The sequence below is a fragment of the Montipora foliosa genome, chromosome 1, assembly GCF_036669935.1.
Source record: "Montipora foliosa isolate CH-2021 chromosome 1, ASM3666993v2, whole genome shotgun sequence".
Classification (NCBI taxonomy): Eukaryota; Metazoa; Cnidaria; class Anthozoa; order Scleractinia; family Acroporidae; genus Montipora; species Montipora foliosa.
Window position 1 is genome coordinate 25,866,938 of NC_090869.1, and position 10,238 is coordinate 25,877,175.

Below are 10,238 nucleotides of genomic sequence, written 5' to 3' on the forward strand. Positions count from 1 at the left end.
CCGGGATTTCCTAACACCTGCGGCTGATTCAAGGTCACGCGATGAGGAATATCCTGATTACATGTACAGTCGGGGAAATGACGATCTGTTGTTACTCACGAAATCCCGTTTACGCATATTATCCCAAGTATCAATATGACTCGCGAACGCTACGGAACCATAATTCTTCGCGAACTCGGGTCATTTCTGATTGGAAAACGTTAGACAATCGAAAAGCACATTGCCTAAAAAGGAAGATGGTCCTTGCTCCTAGTTGAATACTAGAAAACTCGCGTTTCGAACAAGTAGTTCTAAGTGCTCACCTCTGATTTTGAAACCGTGTGCATGATGACTCCAAGTGAGAAGTAATAGTTTGAAACCCTTCCCCCAAACCACACCTTCGTCAGTCACTAAAATCGGTGCTTGGATGCAAATCGCTTCAACATTAGGGAATGGGAAATACTGGGCTGTAGTCTAGGTAACAGTGACGCACGATGTCTGCATTGATCCAGCCTGTTGTTGATGACGTGAGGATGAAGAAAACGAAGAATTTCTACAGCTTACGAAAGATGAAGGAAATTAAACATTTCTCTGACATCTATTTTAAGCCTCATACATGCAATACTAAGAACAGAATGGTCAGCTATTATAAATTTCTGGTGCTTAGCTTGACCTCTGAAAAAACTGTAGAAAAAAACAGGTTACCCCTACCCCACGTCCCGTTCGTCCTTTTTTTTCTCATGATTTCTCAAGATTTAAATCTTTTGTCTTTAACGGATGCCCATTGACAAGTAAAATCATCTGGCCCCAGTTGTTGAAACGATGGATAGCGCTATCCGGCGGATAAATCACTATCAACTGGATAACTCAATCGGTTTTACTAGTGCTTATCCTCTGGATAGTGAGTTATCCGGTGGATAGCACTATCCATCGTTTCAACAACTGGGGTCTGGTGTTAGAAAGAGAAAAATCTGCTTGTCACAGTCTTTGAGGAAAAGGATTACTTTACTAAAAGAGGAATCTTTTTTTTAGTAAACATTCATGTGGCTAACACTTTCCCGCTGTTGAAGAGTTAAATCATCTGGCATTAAACAAAGTAAAATCTATAAGTGGCACTCTTAAAGCAAAGGGCTAAGCGAGTAAATTTCCACCATTTCTTTTGGAACCATTTATCAAATCGCCAGGTAGCAGATCGTAATAAGTTATTGTACCTGGAAAAACTCCAGGCTTGAATGAGACTCAAAGTCATGACCATGCATTCAATCCAGTGCAGGTAGGGATCTTTTCAGGATTCTTTGTGATTGCCGTATTGCCGGTGATTATTCTTTCCCAACAAGATTACCTCACATCTGCAGTTCTCATGTATGACTTTCATATCTTCTCTATCACATTTTTGTGCATTCCACTTTGCAGCTATCATTACTTTGTCATCTATTGCCAGTTTCTTTCCATGAATTCATGTCCCCCCCCCCCCCCCTTTCACAGGTGCATCGTGTATGTTCTCCATTTCTTTGTTCTCCAATCCATAATAATATTTATTAATCTTTACCATCATCAGTCTTTCTTGTTGACCTCTCATATTCTTTTGCCTTGGAAAATATTGTTTCCACAAGCGAGTGAATTTCTGGTAGCTAATATAAAAGAAGGAAAAAAGAAACACTTTACTAGTATCAGAGATGAGTGTTGTTCCATTGGCTGAGGAATATCACAGAAAATGATTTTCTCAAACACAGCTGGGAGAATAGGGTCCACTGTGTAGAGAATCCTCAGGTCACATGGTTTGTTGGCAGCTCAGTTGATTTGTTGCCATCCACCATTGCCTGCCCTGCCCTGCCCCTCCCACCCACCCTTCATGGCATGTGGATAATGCATAGACTATAATAGTGTGAGATTGTGAAGGTGTACGTACACCAAAGGCACTCCAAACTAGGGGGTCTGGGGGCATGCTCCCCCAGAAACTTTTGAAATTTAGGGTCTCTCAAATACATGTACCATTTGAAACTATTTCCGAAAAACATTATTTTCAATAAATAAATGCAAAGGAAAATCCAGTAGTTAGTTGTCTATTTTACCCATCTGTTGAATTTTCAGCAAGCTACAACACAAACAGGGGGTTTACAAGCACAGGGAAAGAGGTTGCAAGTTCTGTCATACATCATCATCATAACCTTTCTTCCAAAAATAACTGAGAACAACGGACTGGTGATGAGACTGACACTGTGCATGGGCCTCGGAGGGCTTGTACTTTATAATATAACAGTGTTGGAAATAATTTTTCTTTATTCACAGGACATATGTCCTTTCAAATCTTCCTTTTGGTCGGACATTTGACAAATTGGGCCGGACATAAAACATTGACTGACAACGCCTTGTAGAAGATAACTCAAGATGTGCTGGTGAGATGTTCGGTAATCATGTCCGATCATAATGTGAAATTGACCGCACATTTTCAAAATTTGGTCGGACAATGTCCGATGACCGACTGTTATTTCCAGCACTGATATAACAGAAGATCTTCAAAAAATCCTACCAAATTTTCTCAAGTACACAAATGCGTATTTATGTAAAGAATGCTATGCCCCTGTAATGTTCATGGTGAAGTTAACGGAAAAGGTAAGGGGGCACTTTGCAATGGCTTATCAAAATCATTGTGTACAGTATCATTTCTGAACAGATCTGAACAGTTAGGGGCTTAATGGCAAAATTAATGTTTTCTTTTCAAGTGATATCCTGTAAAGAGGTATACATGGATCAGAGGAAGATCGAGGTTAACCCTGTACAAAGACACAGCAAATGAGAAACTGAAGTGCTAAGTTCATGCCAGAAACAAATAAATTATTTAAATACTTTTCCTGACAAGACAAACTACTGTAGCTACCTGTTTATGACCTCAATGGCAACTTACCTCATATTTCTGAGCTAAGTATATGCCAAATATGTTGCCCACTGCTAGTCCAACCTGTTTCATACAACAATGATTTAACCCATTGACACTTAAACCGGCCTAAACTGGCCAGACTTATACTGGACTTATACTATGTTGGGGTATAAAAGATTAATATAGGTAAAAACACATGTACTGTTCCACTGAGACTATTTGCCACGTTGGAAAGGAATACATTACTAGCTAAGGAATTCTTTAAAAAAGACTGTACTATTTAATGTTACCAAAAAAAAAGCATACCGGTACATACCAAAATGAGCTGGGTCATAAAATAACCATAATTTATATTCGCTAAATAAATTAACACTCAGGTCAATAAACAGGTCCGCCTGCTGGCCTATCCCCCTGTAAATAATTTAGTAATTCAAGAAATAAAGATGTTGCTGTTGTTGTTGTTGATTGTTTGATTGATTGATTGATCGATCCTTTTTCAAACGTATCCCAGTGGGTCACCAACAAATGTGGTACAGTATTGCTGGTTTGCATACGTCATGGTGGCCGTGTGGGTTGGCAAGGACAATAATCCGTCTCTCCGCTGGGACCGGAACTAAACTTGTATTATTTGGCAAAAAGAAATTGTATTTTCAACCAACATGGCCGCCCTGTCACATGGGTGAATTTTAATAACAATGACCAACATGATCTACAGGCAGTATGAGATTACACAAGATTTTCATTGGGTCGGAAAAATTCCTTGTACCGATTTTAAAAATCGGCGTTTTGTTACTTGTGCGCTTACCACGACAGATGCTAGTTGAGAGGTCCCTGGCATACTGATATCTGTAAAAGATGCCTCAAATAGGTGACATTAAGTGAGGAAATCGAAGAAAGATGGCCGAATATCGTGACCGTGTTTTATTCGGGAGACTAAACCGCAGAGTAACGAATGGTAGCCAACGATACTCCAGGTCAGCGGGTCTTTTTCAACATGGCGGCCAACATAGCAAAAAATGTGTGCGTTTTGAGTTGTTTAAAACGTGTTATTTCTTTGTCTCTTGACAGGAGAAGTCTCATTTTAAGAAGCAGTAGGTTCTGCACCGAAGGTAAGAAGTCACTCACACCTTCATTTTCTCAGTGCATCATTTTTTTTTTTGCTCCTTTCAAATAATTTTCATCTTTGAAGTAGTATTAAGTATAACTCAAGTGGCAGGGTCTTCAGCAACCTTTTTTCAACTTCTATTGTGTAAATACAGCATTTGCACTATTTACTCAACTAGCTGTAATCTAATGGTAATCTAATCAATCTAATGCAGCCAAAGAATAACTTAACGTGTGCGCAGTTTAAGCTTTAATTAATAATCGTATCAATGAAAATTCGTGGATGAGATTTATTTATTAATTCTCAAATTTGTTTTTAAGCTTTAAAGACGGAGACAATAAATCAGCCAACAAAAAGGAGAGAATACAGAAAAATGAAAGCTAAAATCTACAGAGAAAACAAGCAAGATTCAAGTTTGGAAAGAGCAGCAAGAAATAATATGTGTTAGTACATGTACATGTGTATTGTTTCAGTCCTTTATGAAACTTCAGTTTACAGGGCTACTCTTTGTTATTTACAGGAGAGCAGCGAAAAGGAAAGGAAAGGAACTTTATTTAAGTGTCTAATCCTTTCACACTGAAGTGCTAATTGGGGACACTGTAAAGTGAAATTAACAAATCATCACAATTCAAATCAAATGTTGGTTTTTGAGGAGAGGGGAAAATGGGAGTACCCGGAGAAAAACCTCTTGGTGCAGAGTAGAGAACCAAGAAACGCAACCCACATATCAAACCCGGGCCACATTGGTGGAAGGCAAGTGCTCTCACCACTGTGCCATCCCTGCACCCCCTCCTCTCTCTGTAGATCAGTTTTCAAAGATGCTTTGTGAATTCCAAATGTTATTGTTCACCAAGTCTGCACTTGAAAGAGATACTGTAACCGATTTAAAATCATCTGGGCCCGGTTGTTCAAAAGCCGATTAACCCTAATCCCAGGTTAAAAATTAACCAAGAAGTTTATTTCTCCACTCCCAAATGCTTTTCAACGCTGATATTCGGCAAAACTTTACATGAGAATAAGTTAATATTGGAAAACAGAAATAAGGAAAAGAAAGTTTCACCAAAAAAGTTGAAAACATAAAACAAAAATTTACACTAATCCTGGATTAAGTTAATCGGCTTTCGAACAACCGGGCCCTGGTGTTAGACAGAGTAAAATCTATTAAATCAATTATTAATATTAAGTCAATGGGTTTATTAATAACCTTTTTTTTAATTTGTCAGTACTTGTACCATTAGAGACAATAAGGAAGGAATGGATGGCAAAAAGTGAATTCTCGACATTGGCAAAACTAGCCAGGCACTATGAAATCTTTGAGCACGTGTTTCAAAAGAAGGAATTTACACCAACAGTGGGTTTGTCAGTAACATTTGAGGAAAAGCATCAAGTTCACTATGGCAACTTCTTAACACCATCTCAGGTATGTACTGTTGGTCATTAATTTTTACACTTGGCATTATTCATAGTAATTAAAATAAAATACTGTGATAACAATAACCATGTAATCATGTTCACGATACTGTAAGGACAGTGACCACTTTATTTAAGTCTCAAGATTACAGTACTGTACATGTATAATGATACCCAGGCAGAAGTGCTTCACTGAGTGGGAGATGACCAATTCATTTAGGGCAGATTATTAAATTAAATCTTGGTTCTTGATGAGGGAGGAAAACCATAGCACCCTCAGAAAAACCTTTCAGAGTGTAATTAAAAGGACTAGTGGATTTTGGTCTCGCTTAGGGTGTTCCGGGCAAAGCGCCAATATTTTAAGCCGCCAAGGTCTCGTTTAGGGTTCCGCGAAGAAACACAGAATTACGCAAAGAGAAACAGAAGTCAAATTTTCTTTTTAACTTGTTTTTAGGGGTCAAAATTTCCTTAAGCCACGCCCAGATTAGTCTCCTTTAGGGTCACAAAAACTTGAGCCACGCCCAGATGGTCTCCTTCAGGGATTAAATTCAAAATTTGCAATGAGCATCCCTGTCTGTTCCATATGGTTGTACCCCCCCCCCCCCCCCGCCTGGGACTAGCAGAGGTTAAACCTACATACATGTATGGCATGGAGTAAGAGAATCAAAATAACATGAAGGACATCGGTGGAAGATGCCCTCCTTTTAGTTTTTGTTTATTTCAATTATTTATATTGTACTTGTAAAAGGTGAAAGAGAGGAAAGTAAGAAACAAAAGATTTCAACATCGAAAAACCAAACAAACCAGAAAAAAAATTACTGTATTTTAATTCCTCATGTAAAGATGACCCCTAAAAGTACGCAGTGATAAAAGCTTACACTTAACAACTTTCGGTTATAAGTACTAAGATGTGGAAAAAATATGATGCACTGTGCATTGCAGTGTTTTTTTCAACATGAAGAAAACATACATGTATGTTTTAGTAACTGTATAATACAAGTTTTATTTTACTTCATTGTACAGGCAACTGATGAACCAAAAGTTAGTTATCAATGCCCTGAGGACAACAGCCACTGGACACTTGTTCTGGCTAATCCAGGTGTGTAACTGCTTTGAAATTGTCCTGATAAAATTAATAGTTTAACACAATGTAAAAAAATTTATGAGTGGATTTTTTTAAAATTTTCCTGTTATTCTATAGATGGCAACTTTTTGGAAAAGGGGAAAGAAGTTTTACATTGGATGATGTAGGTACTCAAGCATCCTAATTTCATTCAGGGTTCTCAAACCAGCCACATCTATGTTCTCTTCGTTAGTGTGGAGACGTGTTTTGGTTGACATGACAGACTCTTACCATGAGAATTGTTGGTTTAGTCTTCCACTGAGCAATTTTTTTGGTAACACCACATGCTGACTGCAATGAGTATCAATCCCTTCGGAACGAACAAAAGTCGAAGAATATTTCAACGTATTACTTTGCGCCATTTCTTCTGAAAGTGAAACGCCGGAAAATCGATATTAATCATTGCCATATCGATCTGAAGTCCTTCAACTGAGTGAGAGACAAATTGGCATATCTTGAAAAATCGATATTGGTCTTTGACTTATTGATTAGTATACATCTGAGTGAGTGACAAATTTGCATATTCTGACCCGTAACGATAGTCGTTTATGCGCTTGGCCTCGAGCGCTGTAACATTTTTTTTTTTTTTGCATAAACAAGAAACATTACTTCACATTGGTTCTGTACGTAGATGAGTGCTGGCAACATACATGTACTGTTGGAGCTAACTTAACAGTGTGTGCACATCTTGTCTAAAGTGGGCAGATATGTCCAGAAATCACCCTAATTAGATGCACACGGATTTCAATAAGAGTCACAAGATGTCCCCTTGCTCTAATCTCCCCAATTTAAACATCGCTTGTGTCTAGGACTCACGACTCACAACTCATGACTCGTTGACTCATTGACTCATAAATCATGGGACCTCAAGTGACAAAGTGTCCCCCAAATGCTGTTCCTCAAGCAAGAATAAAAATGACTCTAACCTTTTACTCTTGCAGTATGTACATTGTACCTTATATTGAAAATAGGTAGAAAAGGCTAAGACAATTTCTCCTGGGACATGAAGATGTCCTAAGAGAAGTCGAAAACAGTGTTATGCAAATATATATATATATTTTTTTGGGGGGGGGGGGGGCCGAAAGGAAGTATAGAATGGCTTATTTTTCTCGGGCAGCTACAACCTCGTCCCCAGGGTCTCTCTTCTCTGCCTCCATTGTTGTTGGCAACAATGGAGACAGAGAAGAGAGACCCTGGGAACAAGGTTGGGGCACCTACTGGTTGCACTACTGTCGTGTAAACGATATACTTGTAAGTAGATGTGTTCGCAGGAAAATTCCTAATACAATTTCATTTAGCTGTACATGATAAGGACCTGATAATTTCACTTTTACCACAATGGCTTGTAATCTCGTAATCTGATAGGCCAATTTGCCATTTTCAATAAGAGTCTAGACAACGCTGCTTGCATTATGCTTATGTCAGTGTGCTACGTAATGTATCAACCAATCAGAAATGCTTATTGTGAGAAATAAACCAATCATATTGTGAGAAAGTTATAGACAACACTTGCTTTTTATTTGTGTCATGATCTTAGTCATGCTCTGAAATACATGTGTGAACATTTTCTTTGGTGTTGAATATTTTGTTAAAAAACAAATTGAACATGGTTCAGTGATTTCTGTACTCTTACCGACAACGATATTCGTCATCACAATGGTCAAAATGTTGCGGACTCACGAGGTGGTTTTGTTTTTCTTTGTTTTTCTGCAATGTTTAGTGGCAATATCCCAGGATCCAGGATATCAGAGGGGCAGGTCCTTTGTGAATATCTTTCTCCTGCCCCAATGCAAGGAACAGGGTTTCACAGATTTGTGTTTTGTTTGATTAAACAAAACGGGGAACTGGATTTCAGTCACAACGTCATTGCAAACCGAAGGTAGTGATCTCATAGTAATGTCACATAGCTGTTCACATGTGTCTTACTTGTATTTTCAAGGTAATGGTCAGACCTTTGGTCGCAAAAAAGTCTTCAATTTCCTCTCTAACCACCGTGGTAGGAGGGAAACAAAAACTGTTTTAGTTACACTGTTGCATTCAAGTCAAATGATTTTCCATTGTGCGTGTGAGCTTGTACAGGAAGATGTACATCTATGCTAAGTAAAAACGAAAGGATAGTTGACAAACAGTTAACAGTCTACGAAACTCTCTGATGGCCATGTTTTTTTTGTTAAATAAAATGAAACTGGCCATATTAGTGGAGCAAGCCTACATGTACATCCCATGGGTTTTATGAAACATTTTTCAGTAAAAAAAATGAAACAATCTAGGTATTAATCTTTTTTTTTTTTTAACCTGTCCAAGGATTCATTGTATCTTTTTCTTCATACAAAATGTAGTCTTTTTTTTTTTTTTGTTGACAGTATAAAAGCCTTAAGTTTCAGAGTAAAAGTAAAGTCTCAGCTTACGAGCCAGAAGGTCCATCAGGCCGGCACTTATCTCTGGTTTCATTAGCATGAAGCGACTAGGAGTATTTCTACTCCCCCTGGATGGGATGCTAGTCCAGCGCAGGGTTACCCCCAGCATTTCGCTAGTACCCATTTATACACTTGGGTGGAGAGAGGCACTGTGAGAGTAGTGTCTTGCCCAAGAACACAACACAATGTCCCCAGCCAGGACCCGAACCCCCACCACTCGATCCAGAGTGGAGCACTCTAACAATGAGGCCACCACGCCTCCCACAAGTTTCAGAGTACCCTGCTTTTTTCCTTTTACTTTTAAGTTATTTCTTTTTTAGGTTTTCCTTATACTTTATTCATGGGTGATTTGTAAGTCTGGATTTAACCCTTTGACGCCTAAACCGGCCAAACCCAGCCAATGGGGAACCCCCTGGAGTCAATAGGTTAATGGTCATTTAATTACATTTAGCTTTATTATTCAACAGAGATATAACCAGTCGCACCTTCTCCTTGGCAGAGTTTCTGTCCAAACACTGTGATGATCTAACTCCTGCTGGCTTGTGTTTTTTCCAAGCTTCTTGGGACAAGAGTGTTACTCAAACTTACTTGGAAACATTGGGTAAAACAATACCTATTGTAAACTCATGTTCATCTTGCATGGTTTTGATGCTACACTGTATACTGTACTCTGAAGTGAAAATGATTAAAACCATTTCAGAGTCTTCAAAACACCATTTCCAAAGGTACAGTGTAACTATCATATTATGAATATGTTACAAGAATTTTAAAGCACGAAAATTTCTCAGAAGAGTGCGATTGATTTAAGACAGTATTCTCCTGGTCAAAGCATCCACCACACTTGACTAACTCTACCATCAAGCCATTCTTTCAAGCAAAGGTTTGTGACCAACAACCCTCACCACCTCACCTCAAAATACAACTAAAGGACGTCAGCCAAAAAGTGTGGATCAACATTCAACCCATGTTCGTGACCAGGAACTCAAAGTTTGTGAAACCAAACCATTGATTGTCAATCAACAGTGTGCCATTTCTAGATGATTTCCAATGTGACCTGTGTGATGCAGTTTATGCAGGCTACTGGTGCAGACATTAAATTTTGCATGATTGTGAGAAGGGTCACAAAACAACAATCATCCTCCATTTTCAAACACTATAATAACATGTACAGGAAGGTCCCTGAAAAAACCCAGCCTAAACGAAAAAAAGTATTTTGTTTAATTTACTTTTGCAAACCCTATTGTTAATTTCAGAGCCAAATACCGGTCTAAATACTTTACATCACAATTTTGTATAGTTACCTGTACCTTTGAAAATGGCATCATA

At 38.5% G+C, this 10,238-nt stretch overlaps 1 protein-coding gene and 1 long non-coding RNA gene across 2 annotated transcripts in view; one reads left to right on the top strand and one right to left on the bottom strand.

Moving 5' to 3' along the window:
• Positions 1 to 239: 239 nt before the first annotated feature.
• LOC137995028 (uncharacterized) lies at positions 240 to 3,787 on the bottom strand. The gene is made up of 3 exons (XR_011122249.1): positions 3,663 to 3,787; positions 2,885 to 2,938; positions 240 to 1,610 (listed from the first exon to the last, which is right to left on the bottom strand). It is a non-coding gene; the product is annotated as an uncharacterized lncRNA (long non-coding RNA).
• Positions 3,788 to 3,825: 38 nt separating this feature from the next.
• LOC137995004 (large ribosomal subunit protein mL38-like) overlaps positions 3,826 to 10,238 on the top strand; it is a 7,162-nt gene continuing 749 nt past the window's right edge. The window contains exons 1-7 of the mRNA XM_068840582.1: positions 3,826 to 3,966; positions 4,283 to 4,405; positions 5,186 to 5,382; positions 6,396 to 6,471; positions 6,574 to 6,619; positions 8,216 to 8,374; positions 9,380 to 9,513. Of these exons, the coding sequence (XP_068696683.1) occupies positions 3,852 to 3,966; positions 4,283 to 4,405; positions 5,186 to 5,382; positions 6,396 to 6,471; positions 6,574 to 6,619; positions 8,216 to 8,374; positions 9,380 to 9,513 (850 nt within the window). The 5' untranslated portion in view covers positions 3,826 to 3,851. The remainder of the gene's footprint in view (positions 3,967 to 4,282; positions 4,406 to 5,185; positions 5,383 to 6,395; positions 6,472 to 6,573; positions 6,620 to 8,215; positions 8,375 to 9,379; positions 9,514 to 10,238) is intronic.